General features: G+C 40.4%; 1 protein-coding gene across 5 annotated transcripts in view; it reads right to left on the reverse strand.

The window, feature by feature from the left end:
- The window catches only part of BICC1 (BicC family RNA binding protein 1), a 352,248-nt gene that overhangs the window by 237,745 nt on the left and 88,673 nt on the right, over positions 1–25,830 (reverse strand). For all 5 annotated transcript variants that reach the window (XM_070364951.1, XM_070364950.1, XM_005898905.3 and 2 more), the window contains exon 2: positions 6,416–6,462. In XM_070364951.1, the coding sequence (XP_070221052.1) occupies positions 6,416–6,462 (47 nt within the window). The remainder of the gene's footprint in view (positions 1–6,415; positions 6,463–25,830) is intronic.

The raw sequence follows: 25,830 nt of genomic DNA on the forward strand, positions 1-25,830 counted from the left end.
ATTTATACTGGCCTTAGTGATAAGCCCTTTTGAAAAACCATAGTTTACAGATCAGTTTTCTAACTGACGTATTTTAAGGATATAAAATACCCCACATTTAAAACATGTGATGTGTGCTTTGTGGAAAAATTATGTATATAACCCAATGTAACAGAAAATCTGGTTTCATCAATTACAACACTCACTGGATTTTCCCCTCTTCAGCCAACAGGATTCAAGATTCCTAAAGCATTTTGCTTTGATGAATCACATTTGCAATACAATCACTTTACTCATCCCCACCTAATACAGTGTAACACATTTTCCCCTCCAAGATCTCGCCATAGTCATTTCACAAGAGAAATGTAAAAAAGAACTGATTAAAGGAAACAGGACAGACAGTGAGTAAGCCATGAACAACTGCCCATAGAACTGTAAAACTCCTGGCAGATCATTTCCATGTGTTTCAATTAAAGTTGCCATGACAAGTGGACAAAAACTAGACAGAAAGCGATAAAAGTTGAATCCATTCCCTCCTTTTGTAAGTATAGTTAGAGTCAAAGAATAAAAAACACAATTACTGAAGAATGTGCAAAATTCTAATATAGAAAAACATCTGGGATGTATCCAATATGGTCTAATTTGTAATCTCATCAGCCAATTAAAGAATATTAAAAAGCATTTTATATACATTTTTAATATATAGAGAAAAGGACTGAAGTATATAAACAACAGTGCTGGAGAAGACTTTTGAGAGTCCCTTGGACAGCAAGAAGATCAAACCAGTCAATCACAGAGGAAATCAACTCTGAATATTCATCAGAAGGACTGATGCTGAAGCTGAAGCTGCAATACTTAGGCCACCTGATGCAAAGAGCCAACTCATTGGAAAAGACGGCAATACTGGGAAAGATTGAAGGCAAGAGGAGAAGGGGGTGACACAGGATGAGAAGGTTGGATGGTATCAATGACTCAATGGACATGAGTTTGAGCAAACTCCAGGAGATACTGGGAAGCCAGGCATGCTGCAGTCCAAGAGGTCACAAAGAGTCAGACACAACTTAGGGACTGTCAACAAATGTATAAACAGTAGTTTTCTTTCAAAGGTAGGATGACTAAGTAGACTTTTTTAAAAATGACTTGCTATATTGCTTCTCAGCCTTTTGGCTAAGATCAAGTGTAAAAATGACTTGCTATAAGGAAAGAAAAAGATTTAGTATAAGTGAAAGTGAAGTCACTCGGTTGTGTCCGACTCTTTGCGATCCCATGGACTGTATAGTCTACCAGGCTCTTCCGTCCATGGGATTTTCCAGGCAAGAATACTGGAGTGGGTTATCATTTCCTTCTCCAGGAAATCTTCCCAACCCGGGTCTCCCACGTTGTAGGCTTTACTGCTTTACCATCTGAGCCACCAGGGAAGTCTCTAGTATAAGTGACTAGGAAATTAAAATCTATAAATCAAACTGAGTATCAAAATGTGATAACATTTACAGTTTTACCAAATTTTTCTGACTATAGTAAATTTTATACAAAATCATTTCCTCCATTAAAAGATATTATAGGTTGAGCCATATCCCACAAAATTCATAATGTTGAAATCCTAACCACCAGTAAGTACCTCAAATGTGAACTGACTGGAAACTGGGTCACTGTAGATGTAATTATTGAGATAAGATCACTAGACTGAGCCCTAATCCAATAGTGCTGTTGTCCTTATAAAAAGGAGATATTTGGACACAGACAGACACACACGGGGAGAACTCCACATGCAGACATCAGGTTGAAGCTTCTAGAAGCCAGGAACACCAAAGATGGTGAGCAAATCTCCAGGAGCCAGGAGAGAGGCGTGGACCAGATTCTCTCTCAGCACTCAGAAGGCAGAGCCCTGCCCACACCTTGACCCTAAACTTCCAGCCTCCAGAACTGTGAGACAATCCATTTTATTGTGTGAGTCACTCAATCTGTGGTACACTTTTACAGCAGCCCTCAAGATAATACAAAAGGTTTCAAAGCATAATACAGAGACATTACCCTCTTGACCACATTATTTCTTCCTGACAATCTGCCTTTTGTTAGGCAGCACTTGTAAAATCAGTATTTCCTCCAGACACTCCTCCTCCCACCCCTATGACTACAGTTACATAAGGCCACATACATGAGTTTTCTCCTACAGCATGTGAGAACAAGTGACATACGACAGACCCATACCTGGACCTTAAGACCAGGGCACCTTCCACCTCCTCATCAGCTCACATGTGGCCATGGTAATGACCCAGCTTCAACCATATAGATGAGATACATGCCTTAAGGAACAATCAGTCATAGAAGAGATGTGGGTCTCTCACTGACAGCATGAGACAGCACTACCCACCAAGCTAGAATACTCTCCTTGGAATGTTACATCAAAGTAAAATAAAGAACTGTTCTTTAAGGCATGATATTGTTGGATGTATCTGCTATACCCTGTTATTCTTTTACCCCAATAGAGTATCAATGGAAATAAAACATTGTATGTGTGCACGCTAAGTTGTTTAAGTCGTGTCCAACTCTTTGTGACCCTATGGACTTAGCCCACTAGGCTCCTCTGTCCATGGGATTCTCCAGGCAAGAATACTGGAGTCGGTTGCTATGCTCTCCTCCAGGGGATCTTCCTGGCAATACACAGACAACGAAACAGTCTACAGAAAACCAGGAAGCTCTTTGAAATTAAGTAGTAGCTGTGACTCCAGGGGAGAATTTTAAGTGTAGAGTCAACTGAACAACTATACATTATGGCTCCAAATTTGACACAATAGATCTGATGATCCCAGCAGTTGTTAAACTATGTTTCAACCCTTTGTAGAAATCTAACCATTTTTACTCTTAAAGGTATTTAAAGTTTTATTTTTTCATTTTTGAAAATCATTAATGAAAATAGTTATCATATTGTTATAGTTTTACATATATTTTGACAAAAAAAAAAACAAAATAATACATAAAAGTCCTCCTCTTCCAATCCTCTCATCAGGAAGTGTGCATGCTCAGTCGCTTCAGTCATGTCCAACTCTTTGCTACCCTATGGACTGTAGCCTGCCAGGCTCCTCTGTCCATGGGATTCTCCAGACAGAAATACTGGAGTGGGTTGCCATGCCCTCCCCTCCAGGGGATCTTCCTGACCCAGGGATCGAATCCACAGCGTCTCCTGTATCTTCTGCATCACAGGTGGATTCTTTACCACTGAGCCATCCAGAAAGCCCATCAGGGAGAGCTAGTATGAATTCACGAGTTATACTTCCGGGCTTAGATCTTTTTAAAATCAGGATAATAATAAAAAAAAAAAATGAGGGGCAGGGATAGTCCAATTTTAAACTAAGCTCAAGGAGAGATTTTAATGTCAATGTCAGTTTGTGATACATACCCCCAGAGTCAAAATCCAAAAGACATCCTAAAAATAAGCATATATAACCTTCATATTTGCATTTCCCTGAAAGAAAAAAAGCATTTTTTCAAAGATGCTCACAACCAGCAATGTGGTTTATTTTTTGTTCCTAAATGTTTCCCCAAATGCTATTATTTTTAAATGGGAGATATGCAACTAAAAGAAAGTTCCTGGAGGACAATTCAATACTCCTCCTTTCCTTCATTCTAATGTAGACTGTAATTTATTCTTCTCTCTGGTCAAAACACTAAAAACTACTTTTCTGACATTTGAGCTGTTCCACTTTTATTAAGTTATAGGAGCTTTTTCCCATGGTAAGTATCCAAATCCAACACGGACCCTTGTTGTTCAGGAAGACACTCTTTATTGAGCTAAAGAAGAAAATGAGATTAAAAAGTGCTCCATTTAGTTACTCAGAGACTTCATTAACCTGTGATCAAAAATGGAATCGATGATTCCAACTCATGGTTTGTGGGATGCACATATGTTCCTGGATTCAGACATGTGTTTCCATTTAAACTGCTGGAATGTATACATAGCTCTGTAAAGAGTGATAAATATTAGCAAATCTTCTAAGAATGAAGGTCCTTTATGACCACATACACCATGTTTTGATTGTTTTTAAAATGTGAGTCATATAAAGCTGAACAGTCTGTTTTTTTATATCTCTTCACAAGTTAAAGAACTAAAAAAAAAAATCCTTCCATAGATTGCATCTATTTGTACCATCACAGACAAACCAAAGCAACTCTGTGATTTCTATTTGTCTTCTCTTTTCTTTGCCTTGTGGCAAGCCTACCCCAGCCAAAAGCAGAGATTCTGAATTGCCCAAGCATTGAGTACAAGCTGTACATGAACCAATGTCAGATAATACCAAGTAAGGGGGCTTCAGACATAGTACACAAATTTCAACAGCAGGAGCCTAAAAAGCAGGGGTGGAAAACCGTGGTCTGGCATATTCTACTTGGCCAGCACAGCAAATTTTTAATTAAATCCCTTTAGGAATGCACCCCCACCCCCATACAAAGAAGGTACTTCATCATACAGGACAGTAAACCTCACCTGCACTATGGAAATCTCAGATGATGCTTTGAAATGTGAACGCTGCATGACTTTCTCCACATCGGAGCTCTTCTCCATTCTGTTTCTTCACTCAGAATGCTCTTTCTACCCACCCAAGCCTATCCCTCCACTTGGCTAATTTCCACCCTTCAAAAGATCTCAAGAAGTCCTTTTTAATCTCCTCAAGTCCCAGTCAAGAGCTTAATCCTCTCTGGCCCAGACTCCCCTGCTATTTAGGCAGCTATATAATCAAACACCAGACTAATTCCTTTAGGGCGGGGACTACGCCTTGCTCATTTTGGTCTTTCCAGTGTTTTACACACAGCAGGTGGTAAACAAATATTTTCAGAATGAAGAAAGGGCAAGACCAGTATCAGCTCTGAAAATATTCACTTTTTATATCCTTGGAAGAAAATGCAGATGAATAATGAACTTGACAAAAAAAAGATCAGATCACACAGAAAGCAAGAGAGTAAAGAAGCTTACTTGTAAAAGCCACATCTGGTCACACAGGTATTTTCCAAAAGCTCGATGACCTACCACAGCGATATTTAACCACATCCAACGGCACCCCACTCCAGTACTCTTGCCTGGAAAATCCCATGGACGGAGGAGCCTGGTAGGCTGCAGTCCATGAGGTCGCTGAGGGTTGGACACGACTGAGCGACTTCACTTTCACTTTTCACTTTCATGCATTGGAGAAGGGAATGGCAAGCCACTCCAGTGTTCTTGCCTGGAGAATCCCAGGGACGGGGGAGCCTAGTCGGCTGCCGTCTATGGGGTGGCACAGAGTCGGACACGACTGGAGCGACTTAGCAGCAGCAGCAGCATAATTGCTACTGTGTGTCACACTGAGACAAACTGTATATTTGTTCCTACATACATGCTTTCTGGATACCAACAACAAACACAAATATCAATATAATAAACTCAAATGAACAAAAGAAAGAAGGATGGGAACTTCAGTCAACTTCTTGGCAAAGACAGACATCTTCCCTTACATAAAACACTTACTTTAAAACAGAGCTAACCAGAAAGTAATCAACTGCTCTCCACAGGATCTCAAATCACTTGCCATCAGTTTTACTCCTGTCTCCCTTTATGACTGCCCAGGCTGACTTCACTGAAGGTCAGCACTTACAGAGGGCCACCAGGGACACAACAGACAAGGTTACCAGTCTGAGCAGAGAGCTCACGTAAGCATCAGTCGTACGCATCAGATGCTTACCAGTCGTAAGCATCTTCTGTCGATTTTATCACCCCACCCATGGTCCTGCTTACCAGAAATGAAGCCTCTGACATGGCGGGAGGGTGAAATGTATGAAGACAGTAACATGGAGACTCACATTATCATATGTAAAATAGATAGCTACCATATGTAAAACAGACAGGAAACAGGAATCTGCTGGATGTCTCAGGAAACTCAAACAGGGGCTCTGCATCAACCTTGAGGGGTGGGATGGGGTGGGGTGGGGTGGGGAGGGAGATGGGAGGGAGGTTCAAAACGGAGGGGATATATGTATACCTATGGCTGATTCATGTTGAGGTTTGACAGAAAACAACAAAATTCTGCAAAGCAATTATCCTTCTATTTAAAAATAATTAAAAAAAAAAAGAACGAAAGAAATGAAGCCTCTGTAAGGGACTCCTCTCCAACTCCCTAGGACAGGTATGTGTTTAAGGAAGGAAGAAACAGGTAAAGAAGATAATCTGGTAGGAGATCTGGCAGTCCTCATCGCCTCCAATGGAAAACTTCATTAAGTTTGCCCAGAGGGAGCTGCCTTTGAAGGGTTAAGTCCCAAACAGCCTACCACCCTTTTCTTGCCCCGAGCATCTTCAGCTATAAACCTAGTCCCCTTCACAGAGAAGGGGAGCTTTCAGGGGCTTCCGGTGTAGCTGCTAAGACAGGTACATTTCTCTTAATCATTGCCAAGACAGGAGTAAAAAGTCACTTACCTTCTGAAAAAAGTCTTCCCCACTTTTGCCTTTTCCTTCCGCAGCAGCTGTAAATAAAAATGTATACATTTAAAATAGTTTCATTTTCCAATCTATGTATTCAAAACACTCTCAAGTATCAGCCACAAGAACACAAGAGGTAAACAAGATGCCAGCCTCGCTCTCCCCAAGCTCAGTCCCTGTTCACAGGCCTCATCTATGATATGAAATGGAAAATAAAACACTAATCCCATCAATCAGACATCTTTAGATACCTTCGCACTCTGTTTTCTGTCTGAAACCCTCATAAGTCTCTATTTTCACACACAGATGAAAGTGATCTTGTTTTTTTTCATAGTTAAGGAGCCTACACATATGAACAAATGCAACTACCAATAGAATCATCTGTACTGCTCTGAGTACTTCCTGTCTGGAATCAATTCCAAGCAAGAGATTGCCTTTTCAAGTGATGGCTCATCTGACAAGGCCTCCTCGGAGCTATTTCAGGTTTATGCTTTGCACTGACTATATAATCTACTTGGATTTCAGCTGGCATCATACATGACTTTAATTCACTCCTTTAGTCACATTTACTAAGAGAAAGACAGAAAAACAAGAGAATTACAAAGTCATGGTCAAGGTCCCAGACAACAAAATTTCACCTGAGATTAATTTAAAGGTTGTTGTATTTGAACATTTTTGTGTCTAAATGGTAGCCTACAAATAAAGGACAAGCCCAGTTTTATATGCGCAAAAGTTTTAAGGTCCTGTGGACATTTTCTTTTCAATCTTCAGAGAGAGGAGAACAAAGAGCTAATGGCATCTTGCTTGCAACAGCCTCAAATCACATCTTTCAGAATGTAAACACTAGGTCTCGGATTCAGGCAGGGGTAAAGAGTGGTTAACAGAAAAAGCCACCCCCTGGCCAGGACAGAGAAATGAGCTGGAGCAAGAACTTCTCTAAGTTGAAATCTGGAAGACTGGTACCCCAAACACCTAATGGGCAGTACCATCAAGGGACCCTACCTGTACGTGTGTGTGTGTGTGTGTGTGTGTGTGTGTGTGGCACGCACGCCTGTATGTCTGTGTGACAAGTGCACTCGCTAAAGTTCCTGAAAACTCAAGAATTGTGGCCAATCAGTCCATTAAGTAGAGAATTCAAAATTCAAAGAAACCTTCTCTGCCCTGGAAAAACAGTATTAAAGTCTAAATTCTTTTGTCACCAACTTTAATTTCACAGTTAAATGTAAGATATTTTCTACTATTTTGTAAAACTGTGTATTTTTATTGACATGTTTTCATCTAAAAAGCAGAGCACAGAGTACACATTTCTGTGATTTTCAAAGAGAGTTTGGGAAATGTATAAAACAAGAGCTAAACAGAAATAATAAATTTAAAACTGTATTCTAATATGTGGCGGCTAAATAGTCCCTCAAAGATGTCATGTTCTCATCCCTGGAAACTGTGAATAAGTCACCTTATATATGCTAAAAGGATTTTGTGGGTGTGATTAAATTAAGACCTTGAGATGGGAAGTATATCCTGAATTATGCAGGTGGACCCACTGTAATCACGAGGAGCCCTTTTAAGAAGGGAGAAGGTCAGAATCCGAGAAGGCAATGCAACAAAAGAATCAGAGAGAGAGAAGGGCATTGATTGCAGAGTCAGAGCAGAGAAACTTACAGAGATGCTATACTGCTGGCTTTAAATGTGGAGGAGGGGCCACAAGCCAAGTAATACAGGCGCCCTCTAGAAGTTGGGAAAGGCAAGGATCTGGATTTTCCTCCAGGGTCTTTGGAGGAAGTGCAGCCTGGACAATACCTTAGGATAGCCCAAATAAAACACATTTCTGACTTCTGACCACCAGAACTGTAAGATAAAAAATTTATTTGTTACAGCAGAAAAGGAAACAAAAAACATAATTTCAATGCCATCTTAACTTCACTTTTTGCACAAACACATCATCAACAGGACAAACTGAGCACAGACACTGATGTGAGCATTTGAATCACACATTTCCACAGATTTTTACATTCTGGCTGCACCTTGTGGCATGTGGGATCTTAGTTCCCTGACCAGAGACCTAACTGCAACCCCTGTATTCAAAGTGGGGAGTATTAACCACTGGACCACCAGGGAAGTCACACAAATAAATTTTTTGCAGTTAACTCTACAAATTATGATTTTTTTCACTCTAACTAGGGAATACACCAATAGTGAATTCTTGAAAAAACATAAAGAAGCAATTTTGAACCAAAAAAAGAGAGAGAGAGAGAGAGAGAAAATAAGGTGAACACAGTTGGTCCTAGCCAGAGGGCCAGAAAGATAAAAGATCAGCACCCAAACCCAATGACAGGAATGCCCTGGGGACACCTCAACTCAGCTACGTCTTGGGCTGGCTTTATCTCTAAAGCTAAAAATAGTTTAAAGTCACTCCTGCTCCATGATACAACTGTGTGGCAATGAAAACTGCATACCAGGCCACAAAGATTAGACAGAAATTTTAGTGACATCAAGGGAATTCTTCTTTTAAAAAGAAATTTTAGGATCAAACGTAATATTCAAAAGCCTATCAAGCAGGGCAGATAAACGCTTTCACCCACAGGGGACTTCTTCACAACTTAAAATTCATCGGTTTAAATTTCATGATACAATGATGTTTTATTACAGAAACCAGAAACTTCCTTTAAGATACTTACTTTGCTCATGACAAACGCATTATGTCACAACCTTGAAATGCCCCTTCATGCCAAGTCCAGCTAAACAGACTTTACAGACCGGCCTTTCAATCCCTGGATGAATTAAAAGCTGGGGCGGGGGGAGGGGTGGAATTTCCTTAGTTACACACAAATTATAATTACGCTCCCAGGAAAACATCTAAAATTTAACCAGAAACCTGCACCTTTAGCAATCTTATGATTTGAGGGGCATCAAGAGAGGAGGGGAGCTGGAAATGGCACAATCGGTGCCATCAAAAATCTCTGGCTTTTTTCATTCCAAAATGTTTATGTACAAGAAACTCCAAATCTGAGCCTGAATCTCCCCTAAATCCTACAACAGTCCACTTCCTAAGCCCACAAGGACCTGGGACAAGCCTCTGGTTGGACTCATGGGTGGTCACGGTCTCTGGTTCAAACCAAGGTGAGTCCCAGTCGTCAGCCCTTTGCCGGGAGCATCCTTACCTCACCCCCAGGTTGCTGGGTCTCCTGCACTTCTACTGACTCCACACAAGCAAAGCTGCCAAGACCAGAGAAGTCAATCAAGGGAGAGCAACAATTCCCCCAAGTATTCTCTCCCCTCCCTAAGCAGGGATCCTTCTGTGCTCAAATTTGAGAATTCCGTACTCTAAACTCCTCAGGATTAAAATATCAACTCCTCTTGAATAAATTGAGAGACCGAGAAGGCGGAGGTTTGTGGAGTATTTCTTAGGTATATAAAATGTTCTTTCTATAGAAAGAAAAGTTCACTCTTTCTTTCCACAAGTACCTAAGTCTCATGCTGGTGACTCAACATAGGCCAGGCCCTGCCTTCATTCAGCTTACAACCTTGACCCATATATTCAAACCACCCAATGAGTGAGGTCCAAGGGAAAATTAAAACTCAGTTCTAGGGACAAGGGTCCCAAAGATCTTTTCACAGCCACCACTCCATCCAAGTTAAACTTATTAGAAATCTTAGCCACTCTTATTCTGGACAATGCACTAAAAAGCCAGTCATTTTATTCTTAACACTAGGACTGGGTAGCTACTGTTAGGACTCAAAATTAAAGGGTTCTTCCAGGGAGACCACTTGAGAGTTAGGTTGCAAGAAAAAATTGGAGGTGTGATAATATCTTGACACAATGATTTTTTTCATTACGTTTCGAGGGGAAAACATCGTCTTGTGAAATGAGCCAACCCAGACTTAATGTCATGGAGCTCCGTGACCTTTGAAAAGTCTGACTGTATTCTGTGGTACAACAGTTCTATCAAGCCTCACATTCTTATACACTGATATAGCCTCATCTTTTTCATTCACAGCAACATGAAAACACACGTAATGATTTAGCAGGCTTTTTCTAACTGTCCTTACAAAACAATTTCTGCCTGCCTGATGTTCCAAAAGTTAATCATTTGATGGTTAAAAAACCTTTGGAATCTTCCTGCCAATGAAAGCAATTGTCTTTATTTTCATGACACAGAATTCCAGGAATAAATTACTTCACTACTACTGAAACACGGCTTCATGGATTGTACAGGTAAAGCATTTCACATTTTAAGCTGAACAATTCATTTTTTATGTTTATTATAATTTCTCCAATGCTTTGGCCTATTTTATTTCATATTTCTGCTTCGTAAGAAATATGGGATGGCAAAAGCCACAGCCAATAAAAACAGCCAAAGTTGAGACAGGTGTAAACTATTACAATCCCCCAAACTACAGGGAAAGTCTAGTTAATTACTGAATTAAAGGTGAGGGCTCGATTTTCAATTCTTCGCAGGGCATATGGAAACTTATTCAAATACCCTTTTCATTCTGAAATGCTTTTCCATAACATCTGATGCTTTATACAGCCAAATCTAAAAACATAAGGGCCAAGGGTCATGCATTTCATATTTAAAATACAGTATGGAATAAAGTAATGGGTTTCTTCACCCTTGTGGAACCTGAGCAAGAAAAGACCAAATTCAAATTACAAAAAAATAACTGAGAAATACTTCTTTAAATCTGTTAAGATTCAGGACATTCCCCCCGTTTCCCCAAGTGTAGCAGATTTGCAACTAAGAAGGCTGCTGTATTTCAAGTTCACCTGAAAGACAACTATAACTGTTTAGCTAGTCTGATTCTCTTGCAAAAATATTTTACTAAGAATTTTTAAAACATGCACTTACTGTGTCTATTTAATCCATATGCTGAAAGAACTATACCATATATTTTATTCGGATATTACTCTTTTCAGAAAACTTGCCTACTATTTGGCTGATTCTGCTGAAAGAGGAATCAGCAACAGATGTCCAAGACGCAGTTTCTGTACACTCCCTTTTAAAAGGGAGTTTTAAAAGAACCTTTTAGAGAACCTTTTAAAGTTCTCCTTTAGTGAGAACTAAACCTTTCTCCGATGGGAATCTTTTAAAAATGCTTTTTTATTTGTTTGTTTGGCTGTGCCAGGTCTGAGCTGCAGTACACAGGATCTTTAGCTGCTGCATGTAGGATCTGCTTCCCTGACCAGGGATTGAACCCAGGCCCCCTGCGTTGGGAGTGCAGAGTCTTGGCCAATGGACAACCAGGGAAGTCTTTAGAGAACTTTTTATGTTCAGTAACCATATCTAACAGTCTAGACTGGCATGCAAAGCTCTAACAATTGACTGAAGTAATAGTAGACATTAAGTCAATTTTTAAAGTTTCTTCAGTTCTCAATCAAAGTCTCTCAAATACTCCAGCCAGCTAAAGAACATCTCCCAGTTTAAACTCCAGCAGTAAGAAGTATCATTTGAAGGTAGTATATCATAGTTAAGTGGGATGATGTTCAGACCTCATCTTTCCTAAAACTCCTTACCTGCTTCCTAAGTCCACTGAGAACAAATCAAATTCACTCACCCTGAAAAAACAAAAAAATCATGTAGGCCTACCAAAAAAATTCAAGAAACAGCCAAAAATTAAAATAAATTTTATCTTAAGAGTGGCTGGGTATTTAAGGATGGTTTCTTCAGCTTCGGATTTATCCTTAAGATACTGTTTCATTATTGTAGTTTAAAAAAATTCCCATGTTCAAAAATGCAATAAATTGTTTAAGGGGACTGGGATTACAAAACAAGACATACAACATGGTCAATTCTATATTTAAGTATACATGTATACACATACATATAATGTATATGCTAGAGGGAAAAAAAAACTTAAAGGATAAACACCAAAATATTAACAAGTGTTATTTGAGTGGTTGAATTCTTGGGTTATTTATCACTTCCTTCTTTGCATTTTTCAGAACGCCTTTAAATAGCTTGAATAAATAGGTTTCAGTAGCCTTCAATTAGGGGGAAAAATCAGGTTAACAGTCATTTGAACCCTTTTTGAGAGAACTAAGATTTTACCATCACTGGAGCCACATTTCCAGCCCAACACATATAACAGAATCTGATAAACGTCTAAGTCAAATGTGCACATAAGTTACCTAAGGAGAAAAATGACTAACAGACTAATGTAATAGGACAGTTAACAGCCCACAAAACCACGCCTGGCACTGAACATCACAGGCCTTAATTAACCTAGCACTTTCTAGACTGAAATACTGATTTATGTGCAACTGATTCTGAGTAAAAAAGTTTGAACAATGCCTAGAGTTCACAACTGAAAACACTTAAATAATCCAATATTTGGAAAACCTCTGAGTCACATCCAAATATAACAGCTAAACAAAAGACAGAAGGAGATGCTCTCTAAAATGCATGAACCAGGGGAGAACTTATTTATTATGTTTCTCATTTTATATATGTTATACTTTAAGAGAAGGCCATTTTTGGTGATGGAAGGTAACTAGAAGAAAGGAAGGCCATTTTTTTATTGAAAGGGCATATCAAATGAAATATGAGCTAAAACAGATAACTTAACCTGTTATATTTATGTTGTATTTAGATTCACCACATTCTAAAAGGGTTCAGTTTTAGGTCTTACGTTTAGATCTTTAATCCATTTTGAGTTTATTTTTGTGTATGGTGTTAGAAAGTGTTCTAGTTTCATTCTTTTACAAGTGGTTGACCAGTTTTCCCAGCACCACTTGTTAAAGAGATTGTCTTTAATCCATTGTATATTCTTGCCTCCTTTGTCAAAGATAAGGTGTCCATATGTGCCTGGATTTATCTCTGGGCTTTCTATTTTGTTCCATTGATCTATATTTCTGTCTTTGTGCCAGTACCATACTGTCTTGATAACTGTGGCTTTGTAGTAGAGCCTGAAGTCAGGTAGGTTGATTCCTCCAGTTCCATTCTTCTTTGTCAAGATCGCTTTGGCTATTCGAGGTTTTTTGTATTTCCATACAAATTGTGAAATTATTTGTTCTAGCTCTGTGAAGAATACTGTTGGTAGCTTGATAGGGATTGCATTGAATCTATAGATTGCTTTGGGTAGTATACTCATTTTTACTATATTGATTCTTCCAATCCATGAGCATGGTATATTTCTCCATCTATTAGTGTCCTCTTTGATTTCTTTCACCAGTGTTTTATAGTTTTCTATATATAGGTCTTTAGTTTCTTTAGGTAGATATATTCCTAAGTATTTTATTCTTTCTGTTGCAATGGTGAATGGAATTGTTTCCTTAATTTCTCTTTCTGTTTTCTCATTATTAGTGTATAGGAATGCAAGGGATTTCTGTGTGTTGATTTTATATCCTGCAACTTTACTATAGTCATTGATTAGTTCTAGTAATTTTCTGGTGGAGTCTTTAGGGTTTTCTATGTAGAGGACCCACCTCCCAGAATATTGGAAATAAAAGCAAAAATAAACAAATGGGACCTAATTAAACTTAAAAGCTTCTGCACATCAAAGGAAACTATCAGCAAGGTGAAAAGACAGCCTTCAGAATGGGAGAAAATAATAGCAAATGAAGCAACTGACAAACAACTAATCTCAAAAATATACAAGCAACTCCTACAGCTCAACTCCAGAAAAATAAATGACCCAATCAAAAAATGGGCCAAAGAACTAAATAGACATTTCTCCAAAGAAGACATACAGATGGCTAACAAACACATGAAAAGATGTTCAACATCACTCATTATCAGAGAAATGCAAATCAAGACCACTATGAGGTACCATTTCACACCAGTCAGAATGGCTGCGATCCAAAAGTCTACAAATAATAAATGTTGGAGAGGGTGTGGAGGAAAGGAACCCTCTTACACTGTTGGTGGGAATGCAAACTAGTACAGCCACTATGGAGAACAGTGTGGAGATTCCTTAAAAAACTGGAAATAGAACTGCCTTATGATCCAGCAATCCCACTGCTGGGCATACACACTGAAGAAACCAGAAGGGAAAGAGACACGTGTACCCCAATGTTCATCCCAGCACTGTTTATAATAGCCAGGACATGGAAGCAACCTAGATGTCCATCAGCAGATGAATGGATAAGAAAGCTATGGTACATATACACAATGGAGTATTACTCAGCCATTAAAAAGAATACATTTGAATCAGTTCTAATGAGGTGGATGAAACTGGAGCCTATTATACAGAGTGAAGTAAGCCAGAAGGAAAAACACCAATACAGTATACTAACGCATATATATGGAATTTAGAAAGATGATAACAATAACCCTGTGTACGAGACAGCAAAAGTGACGCTGATGTATGGAACAGTCTTATGGACTCTGTGGGAGAGGGAGAGGGTGGGGAGATTTGGGAGAATGGCATTGAAACATGTAAAATATCATGTATGAAACGAGATGCCAGTCCAGGTTCAATGCACGATACTGGATGCTTGGGGCTGGTGCACTGGGACGACCTGGAGGGATGGTATGGGGAGGGAGGAGGGAGGAGGGTTCAGGAGGGGGAGCACATATATACCTGTGATGGATTCATTTTGATGTTTGGCAAAACTAATACAATTACGTAAAGTTTAAAAATAAAATAAAATTTTAAAAAATAAATAAATAAATAAATAAATAAAAGGGTTCAGTTTTAGAACTAAAACTGAAAGAACTAGTTCAGTTTAGAACTAAAACTCTAAAAGGCTAAGAGTTTTAAAGAAAAGAGATGGATAATCTATGATACCTGGGCTAAGAGCATAGGCCATTACCTGAATGATACCTACACCAAAAATCCAAGACATCCATTGAGGCTATTTTTTTCATTTCCCACCAAAGTTTTAACAGAACTAACAGGGATGCCAAATATTACGATGGGGGTGAGAAGTCCTTCTATCTCTTCTATTAATGGTGGGCCACGGATGCCTCTTTCAAGTTAATACCCGCTAACTCAAACAATTAAGTCCTTTGCAGACTACACATCTCAATATTCAGATCTCAGGGAAATTTTTTTTCACATTCAATCTCTCAGGGCAATAAAGCTCTATCAATATTTCAGAGCTGAGAACAAGCTAAGACAGTGGAGGCCCTGCCACACGCAGGGCAGTCTAGGAGTCTCGGGCATAGGCCAGTGTTCTATCATATACGGGCTTTAGTTTCAGAAAGTATCTGTTGCCGTCAAACATAAGAAAACAAATATTCACCAACATTTACATTATATTATCCATTGCTTCAAACACACTTGAACTCTTCAAGAAACTTGGCTAAGAGTTTATTCAGACTTCAAATTTATTGGCCTGATAATGAAGACTTCGTTGAGGGCTGATGACCCTAACATACATAATGGACTCTGAGTCCAGTTAACAGAAACTTTGGTCATGTCAAATGTCTTGCATTCACACCCTATTCCTTCTTACATAAGCAATCTCTGAAGCATCATTTTTAGTCTGGCCTGTGGTCACAAACACTATTTGATGACTTGAGTATTTACACAATATTTTTTTTAAGCAACACTCTTCTAGCTTTATCAGATCCTAAAGGATGTTCATGGCCTTTATAGAGCTCACAAGGACTCTGCCACAGAGCTGTGCTATGGCTACTGAGTGCTTGAAATGTGGCTCGTATGAACCCAGATGTGCTGAAAGAATTAAAAACACAGTGGGTTTCAAAGACAATGCAAAAGAAAGCAAAAACCTCATTAACTGATTATATGTTGAAAGTGTACCATATTTATATATTGGGTTAAAGGAAACAATATTAAAATTTACTGCACTTGTTTTATGGAGAAGGCAATGGCACCCCACTCCAGTACTCTTGCCTGGAAAATCCCATGGGTGGAGGAGCCTGGTGGGCTGCAGTCCGTGGGGTCACTAAGAGTCAGACACGACCTAGAGACTTCACTTTCACTTTTCACTTTCATGCACTGGAGAAGGAAATGGCAGCCCACTCCATGTTCTTGCCTGGAGAATCCCAGGGACGGGGGAGCCTGTGGGCTGCCTTCTGTGGGGTCGCACAGAGTCGGACACGACTGAAGCGACGCAGCAGCAACACTTGTTTTATTTTTCACGTCATTAGAAAATGTTAAATTACATCGTGGTTCATATCCCATTTCCATGTCACAATGCTCCTACAGTGGACAATAACTCTGCTACTACCCACAGAGGACTAAAAAGATTCAAGCAGAGATCACAGTTCAGGTCTGAAGGACCAAAAACAATGAATACTTCCAAACAGGAGGAGTCCTCGGCAGCTTGAAATCCAAGCTGTATCTGTCTTAACCCCCTAGGAACATTTTAAAGGAAAAAGCAAAAGGTTACCTGGTGTTGGTGGAGGTGGTGGGAGGGGTAAGGAATTAGAGTAGTTTGAATAAAATACGTAACATTAATAACCATTTCCTTAATGCCCAGCTTTGGCCCAACCCAAAACTATTTAAGAGTTTATGTAGATGGTTATTTCACAAATGAAATTTATATTTCTTTTGTGTTTGTAGTAACATGGCAATGAGCACGCCAACTGGTTTTAAATTAGAACCAAATGTGTTTCGGGCATGTTTAAAGTTCAGGTTATCTGCAGAAATCTGTGGGTGATCTATTTGCTATTCTCCCCTCCGAAATGGGCACATGGGTGGAAGGGTATACAGATGTGCTTCCTTTCATCAGGGCTTCTTCAATTCATTTTAACTCTGGAAGACTCATTCATTGATTCATTTAGACAATACTTATTTAGCACCTGCAGAATATACAGAGGGATCAAAATTATGGAGTCAGAGAAAACTGGGTTCACCTCTAGGTTTGCCATTGACTGTAACTCCAAGTGACTTAGTCTCCCAAAGGCTCTATTTTCACCTTCAAAAATGTAAATACACACTCCATAAGAATTTTAAAAATGGTGACCTGCAACTTTGACCTCAAAGAACCTACATCTTACCTGTAAGTTCTTTGAGGTCAGTAATTTAAAATGCCAAGAGTACTCTAAAAGGTTGGACATTACGTAGGAGTCATAGATTACAGGAATTCAAAGTACAGATGTGGTAGGGAGCTTCTAAGCTGCCTGTTTAACATGGGAAAGGACTGAGACACATCTCACAAGGGGAGATGTGGAAAGTGAAATCTGGGCAGAGAAAATGCGGTGGCTACCCATGCCTGTTTATCAAAAGCTTCAGCTTCCCTTTTATGTGCTTCAGAGCACTTAAAATAGAACCTCTGGGCTTCTCTGGGAGTCCAGGGATTAGGACTCTGCACTTCCAATGCAGAGGGCAGGGATTCAATCCCTGGTCAGGGAACTAAGATCTCACATGCTGCACAGCATGGCCAAAAACTAATAATAAGTAGTAGCAAGGCTTGGGGTTCTGCTGTCCCACCTCCCCACAGTGGGAATCGGTAGCACCACACTAGGAATTTCGGGGACAGCAGTGGCATTAAGGGAATGACTTATGGGGCAACAGACTTGAGGTGCCCTTTGGCTTTTAAGTCTTCTTGGCAGTACAGAATCCAATGGGAAGACAAACAGAAAAAGGGGAGACAGTGGAAAGGCAGTGGTACAGACGATGCCTGCGGCAGTCCAAAAGGAAGACAAGCCTTTGCACAAAACAGACAGATCTGAACCTATCTGAAGGTCATTAAGAAAAACTCCACATACAGCAATATTGGTGATGCTACATACCACTGCACTTACGTACTAAATCCAGTATTAAATGAGTGTCTAGCTGTCCACTCTTCTATGACTTTAGAAATTGTACCAACAGAATGTTATTGACCTGCCACTCCTAACAACTATTATGCAAGACTGTAATTCTCACTGCAAGGAGAACTCCACCTCTGGCAATGTACCCTCTCTACACTTTCACTTTCTCCACAAAATTAACCTATTCCAGGCACATTCTTTACGATCTGAGCCACTTGAGAAGCCCAGTGAACTACCACATGGACAAGGAATTCACACGGCCTTTCCATAATCTTTTACGTTGTCAATACATTTAACTGCATCACAAAATTTATCTTGTTTCTCTGGATGCTCCCACTGGCACGAAGAAGGGAGATCTACTGAAGCAAAAAAAAAAAAAACCAACTGGACCAGGGCTTTCTCAGGTTCCAGGGGATTGTAGTTATAGCAACTTGGAAGACATATTGGAGGAGAAGAGTGCTCATAAAAAAAATTGCCCTCCGATCCCATAGAATTTTATTCACTGTGGTATCCTAGGAATACGCATTTTTATAAACATGCTGGATAATTCTCACATATAGTTATGTCTCAAGCACTGTGACATTCCCAAAATTATGTGGTGACGCCAGTGCTTTCCTTTCCAAACTATCAAACTGGTTTTCTATCATCCTAGCTAAGTTGCCCATGACCATCCACTGCACTTTTTACCGGAACCCCAGGACTATAGAGAAATACAATTATTCTGAGGCAGGTAAAGGGTTTAAATCTGACAACCTCAGTCATTCTTGGCACTGAGGCCATCCCAATGCTCTGAATGTTCAGCCTAATTCTTTACAGCCCAGAGAAGTTTTCAGGACTCACTAACGGATGGTAGAAGTGGTCACAGGCCTAACTTTTATTAAAACTGCTTCCAGCCCTTTCTAAACCTGCTCTACTCAAGGTCTGTTGAGTGAACACTGCCTCACATTGCATCTCATTAGAAGAGATCTCTAGGGCTAATAATAATCAGCACGTGTCCAGAGGCCTGGAGGACGTTTTCCCACACTCAAGAGGACCGGCTTATGATCTACAAGTTTATGAATGAGCTCAGAAATGCCAAAGCAAGACAGCAAAGGTAGTCATTCAGAGAGAATCTAACCTACAACCCCACAGGTCCTGCTGCCCCTGCCAGCTGCACACTTCCACATTCTGTAAAACGTGGCTGTGTATAATCAAGTTACTACAGATCCCAGCATCCTCATTCAGAACACCTAGGAAAACATTTAAAGGAGCTCTTATTTCTTAAACTCAGCACTTTGCTGCCGATAAATCACAAGCGTGCTTTTAGGAGATTAAGCCGATCCCCTCCTCCCAAAACACTGGGTTTGAAGAAAGATTAAACTCTTTGAGGGCTAAGCCATCAATTCTCATCTCTGAAAAGAATCATTTGTTTTTGTTAAAACTGATCGAAATCTAACATCTGATTATAATTTGTTCCATTTAAAGGCCTTGGTTGGTTAACATGAATTCATTTTTCATCAGTAGGCAGGAAACCACCTTTAAATGTGGTTTTCATCTCAAACAATGCTTGAGGAGTAATTTTAAGGTAATAGTCTTTGGCCTTGGATAAAAGTTATAACCGATATCATTACCTCTATTTCCTTTCATAAAATACGTGTGTATATTTATGATGCAAACATGGTGGTCATATTCTAACCCATAGCTTTATTCTTCTTCCCAGAATTGTAACTTTGGTTAAGGATCACATTCTATCTCAATTAAAACGAATCTTCTGTAACAGCACCACGGGTCTGGACGTGTTCATTTTCTTCGGCAGTTCTATCTTCTCACGAGCTTTTTGTCCTCTGTTTACTTTGGAGAGTTTAAACTCATTTTTCTTAAGTTCAAGTTCAAGGAACTAAATGTCTCAGGCTTTGATTATTCACCAGTCTCAAAATACTCCAGCTTTTCCAGAGAGGCTCTGTCAAGCTCTGGGTGTTCATAGTTAAAAAGCACCTCTCCCGAAACAAAGTGTAAAATACTCTAGATTATCTTTCTGATTTTGCTAAATCTGTTCAGGTTAATTTCAGAATGGTGTGAAAATAAACTCTTGATTACGTAAGAGGTCAGATACAATACCTCAACCCATCCTCTTTTTAAATGGTGTATTTTCCCTGAGAATTTATAAAGATTTTATCTCAAGTAAAGGTTTTATCATTTATAAAACTATGTTACAATTACCACAAAATTCAGAAATACCACAAGCACCAATAAGGATATAGTGCTTGCACAGTAAGTATAAATTCATGTAATCATCTTGGAAAATAACTGGGTTTACACAAAGAATAACTGTAATTCTATTTCTGGGAGACCAGGTCCTAAGAATACAATCCAAAACATGAAATAAAGAGGAAAAACTATCAGCACAAATGAGTTCACTTTAGTAACGTTTAAAATAAGCAAAATGCACGAAGAAAGCAAGAGGAGAATTAAGAAAATTTAGACATAGGCACTTATTCAATTTTTTTAAAGTTATATGAAAAGATGGGTTTGATGATTTGCAAAAGATGAAGCAGTCAGGAAAAAGTGATTACAATACACTATTCAGTAAAAAAAATTAATAAGTATGATTTTTAAATGGATCATAAAACTGTATGTGAAATATCATTACAACTATTAAGTTAAATATTCTTTAAGTGAAAGTGTTAGTCACTGGGTCACGTCTGACTCTTTGCAACCTCATGGACTGTAGCTGGGCAGGCTCCTCTGTCCATGGAATTCTCCAGGCAAGAATACTGGAGTGGGTAGCCATTTCCTTCTCTAAGGGATCTTCCTGATCCAGGGATCGAACCTAGGTCTTCTGCATTGCAGGCAGATTCTTTAGGGTCTGAGCCACCAGTGAAGCCCCATTATTCATTAAACATACATACAAAAACTAGGGACACTCATTAAAAGATCAAAATGTGTATGCCATGAAAGAATATGATTACTACATTATTTTATAGTGTTATAAACTGTTTTCATTTCCCAATTTTTCTTGGGATATAGCTGCAGTACTCTGAAAATGACCCCCAAAAAGTATAGACACACATATCCATGACGGCAAACCACTTAAGAGTTTTTATCATAAGTCGAATCATTTTTTAATTATCTCCCTTGAGAAAATAAGGACTTTATGGATTTGTATTTACTCATCTATCTAACTAAACCCAGTCAACTCTGGATTTCCAAAGGCTATTTTAAGATTAACAAAATCAAGAGGAGGGATGGATAAATTGGGAGATTGGGGCTGCCATATACACACTACTATATATATATAATAGATAACTAATAAGAACCTACTGAATATCATAGGGAACTCTACTCAATAATCTATAAAAATCTAAATGGGAAAAGAATCTAAAAAAGAATAGACGTATGTAAAAGTGAATCACTTGGCTGTATACCTGAAATGAATACAACATTGTAAATCAACCATACTCCAATTGAAAAAAAAAAAAAAAGGAAGGTTGAAGTTAAAACAAATCTTGTACTGCAAAACAGTACAAAATCTACCCAAGGCAGGATGCTCACCTTCAAGTAATTCATGCCAAGCTCCTCCCACTACTGTGAGTTAGAGACAGCCTCCACTTTCCCACTGCCTGGCCCTCTCCCCCGTACAAGGCAGTCAGCTTAATTGTACCTACTCAGTGGCTATAAACAGAACACTACAGCTGCGGCACTTCCAAATAAGCACTTTACGAATGCAGTCAGGAGCCAACAAAATGAATTTGAAAAACGGGGTGCTATGTTACATGCCTGTCATAGCTGCAAGGGCTGCGAGTCAACTTCTCAAAATAGCGCTGCTGCTCACACGCCCGAGAAACTCCCCCTCACACTCACAAGCAGAGACAAGGGGGTCAAGGGAAGAGCAGAGAGTTCACCTCTAGCATTGAAGAAAGAACATTTTGAGCTTCTGCGGATGTATCTTAAAGTAATTCGCAAGCAATCTTAGCCCAAATTAAGTTCCAAAATGTAAGGAATCACAAAACAAGACACACAGGTGTTCCCTCCCACCCGTTCTACCAGATTTTGCAAAGGCGATCGTAATGTCATTGGCTCAAGTAAGATGTTGTCTGGAAGACACTCAAATGGCTACAGTTTATGAAGAAATTCCCATCTGAAAAAAGGTCTCCTGGACTCACCACTGTCCTGCCCCTGAGATGGAGGGAAGCTAGTCTCAGATTTTTTTAAACGAGATGCTCCTTGGGCAGGCAATCCACACTGATCTGCTACTGTGTCCATCCCTCATCAAGGTGGAGATGATGGAAAAGGAAGAGAACAGATAAGCAAAAGAAAATTCAGAAGAATTGTCCAAAATCATTTGAAGGACTTACAGTTTGGAAGAAAATCAACAGCAGACCCTCCTCTAAAGATAGGGACTCAAAATCTCACTGCTCCCTACTTTATTCACTACCATCTTCCTCCCAAAGAAGAAAAATGAACAATGGCAAAAGAGATGGCAAAGAATATTATCCCGATTTGAACCCAAAACTAGTAATCAGCCATATGTGGAATACTGCATGTATTTCTCATCATGACACCTGAAGAAAGGACTGTGTCTGAAGAAAGCCAATTCATAAAATGAACAAGATATTTATTAGAGGATATTTTTCCTCTCACAAAGTTTTCTGTGGAAACTTTCATTCTAGGAAGGAGAAATTGAGTGCACCATACAAATGCATTGGTAACACTGTAAAAAGTATGAAGAGAGACAAAGGTCTGTCATATTCTGGGAAACACACTCTGTGTATTGTAGAAAAAAATCACCACCTCCTCCTCCTGAGAAACACTGCTAAGTGCTGCTTTATATGCGGTGAGCACCTAGGAAAATTGGTGGCAGAGCCTAGAAACAGAACCAGGAGCAAGAACAACTCAGAGCAATTCATGCACACCATGGTCCACCAGGAGGGCCTGTGTTTGGACAAGCTGGGTGTCCGTGGGGTTAAAGAGCACACAGCTCAACTCCTGAGGACACGTCAGCCTTTCGGAGACAACTCTAGGTGCTGAACGTTCAGAACACGGGAACAATACCATCTTCTCGCTGCATCTTACAACCTCCCCACCGGTTCAGCTTCCCTTCCTGTTCTTTCCACTCAGCAACAAGGTGGAAAAGGAATCTGCTCCTCAGTCTCTTGACAAAAGAAAGTGACAATGAAAGTGAAGTAGCTCAGTCGTGTCCGACTTTTTGCGACCCCATGGACTACAGCCTACCACACTCCTCTGTCCATGGGATTCTCCAGGCAAGAGTGCTGGCGTGGGTTGCCACTTCCTTCTCCGGAGGATCTTCCTGATCCAGGAATCGAACCCAGGTCTCCCACATTGTAGGCAGACGCTTTACTATCTGAGCCACCAGGGAAGCCAAGAGAAGAGACCCTCAAGCCCCACCCACCCTGGGTTTAAACCTTCCCAGCTTTTCTTAGGGCTTCCCAGTTGGTGCTAGTGGTAACGAAACCGCCTGCCAATGCAGGAGACACGGGTTCAGTCCCTGGGTTGGGAAGATCCCATGGAGAAGGGCATGGCAACCCACTCCAGTATTCTTGCCTGGAGAATCCCACAAACACTCAGACACAACTGAAGCAACTTGGCACGCACACAGCACTTCTTATCTTCCTCCGACTCCGCAGCACCTAAAGCAACGTGAAGCGGCACATGTGTGTGTGGCAACTTCAGAGAACAGGATGCGAAACAGATGTGAACCTGGGAAACGCAGAGCCAAACGTGACGAATTAAAGCGTATTTCCCAACGCCAGGGACAGGGAGCGTGTGTTTAGATCTTCGAAGGAAGACAGACGCACACCAGTAGAAAGGATTAGTAGACTGGAGAAGGAAAGCAAGCACTCATGGTCAAAGGTCAGTTTCTCAAAAGCAAAAAAAAGTAATGTTTATTTGGCTGAGTCAGGTCTTAGCTGTGGCGGGCAGGATCTTCCTTGAGTCTTGCAGCGCATGGACTCTCTAGTTGTGGCACATGAGCTGAGCTGATCCAAGGCATGTGGGATCTTAGTTCCCTGACCAGGGATCGAACTTGTGTCTCCTGCATTGCAAGGCAGGTTCTTGACCACTAGGGAACTAGGGAAGTCCCACAAAATTCTTGTCTTTTTTCAACTAAGATATTTCCCACTGATTCCTCAACATGGGCATCGGTTCTACTCTGCTTCTGCGTAAACTCATTTTATTTCCATGGATCATCCGCCAGGCAGTGCCTTTTTTTCAATGGATAACCTAAGGCACCGACAAAATGATGAAGGATTGAGAACAATGGGAAGGACACGTAAATGCTCAGAGAAGGGAGTCACTTTTATTAGAGAAACTTGGAACACTTTCAGTTAGGCTGCAGATTTGCCATGAAAGGAGTTTTAAGTCTGGGTATAATTCCCAAGCCTCTCACTTTCACATAAGAGGGAAATAAACTCATTTCCCAAAGCATCCATCTTCGCGAGAAATTCAAGTACCCTAACTATCACAGCTTTCGTCAATGCACACGATCTTTCCTGGCAGCAACTGGAACTGAAAGCAAAATTCTTTGATTAAAGAGAAGTTTTAAGAGATGCTCTACAACAGGGAGAGATTTGTTTTTAACAGACTTCCTTATAATGAGTCATTTCATAGATAGAAGGCTCAAGGATGAGAGCCAAGAAACAGCAGACACAACTGCTCAGCACAAGCAGGCCGTTTACATCCAACCCGGTCAGAGATGTCAAAGTCCTGCTTCCAGCCAAGGCCAGGCTGAGCATCGCTAGGGCAAAGGATCAGCACTGCGTCCTTAGTCAGCAGCTCCCCAGTTTGGGAAACTGTGTATGAAAGATGAATTTCTCCAAACAGCTCCAAACTCCTCTATGAGGAGTTTTCTGCTGCATGTGCAACTCTCTGACATCAAGCATAGCAGAAACAAAAGAACATACCACCCATCAACCCACTGGACTGATGCTCGCTTATTGGTAATTTCACAGGAATAAATAAACTTTTACATTCTCTAGAAATAATGGCCAACAGGCAAGGATGGAAACAAAAGCCGTACATGATGTCATAACGAAAAGCTCATCACTGGTTCAACAGTGCACCCACTGGATGACTTAATCTCCCTCATCTGAAAAGGGGGCAAAAACAGTCTTTAGTCCTATGGTTTTTTTTAATTGGATTCTCCCAAGAAGTAGACTCTGTGACAAGTATTTGAGTGAAAGTCGTTAATGCAGGAACTGACCCCAGAGATCACTGGAATGGAGGAGGGAAGGTAAAACAAGAAGACAGCAAAGAGGAAGTGGTCCAGGTATGTGAGTGGGACCCCCTGCTGGCCTCAGGGCCAACGTTCTGCAGGGGACCTCTCAGAGTTGCCTCTCAAGGGGCTCAGAAGTGGACACACATCCTCCCCCAATTCTAGCCTGTCACTGCTGAAGGGCAGCTTCCGCTCCAAGCAAAGTCTTCAGGCTGCAGGGCCCTCAGGCATGAGTCACAGGCCAGACCCCTGTAACTCTCATCAATGGGTTCTAGTGCTGAAAGGCCAATCTCCCAAGAAAACTGTCAGACCCCGGCAAACTAAGACAACTGGCCACACGACCCAGTGCTAGGGTGGTGAGGGGCTGGGGCAGGGCACTGCCAGTGTCTGCTCAGCCCTCCAGGGTCACGACGATCAGGGGCGCTCCTCCAGGCAGAGCGCTCAGCCCCAGTGCAGCACTCAGAGTGGGATGTCAGCTCTTCCTGTGTATTCAAAGCAGCCTAAGAGTGGGATCTGCTCTTGCACACAGGACACACCCT

Source organism: Bos mutus, chromosome 28, assembly GCF_027580195.1.
Source record: "Bos mutus isolate GX-2022 chromosome 28, NWIPB_WYAK_1.1, whole genome shotgun sequence".
Taxonomy (NCBI): Eukaryota; Metazoa; Chordata; class Mammalia; order Artiodactyla; family Bovidae; genus Bos; species Bos mutus.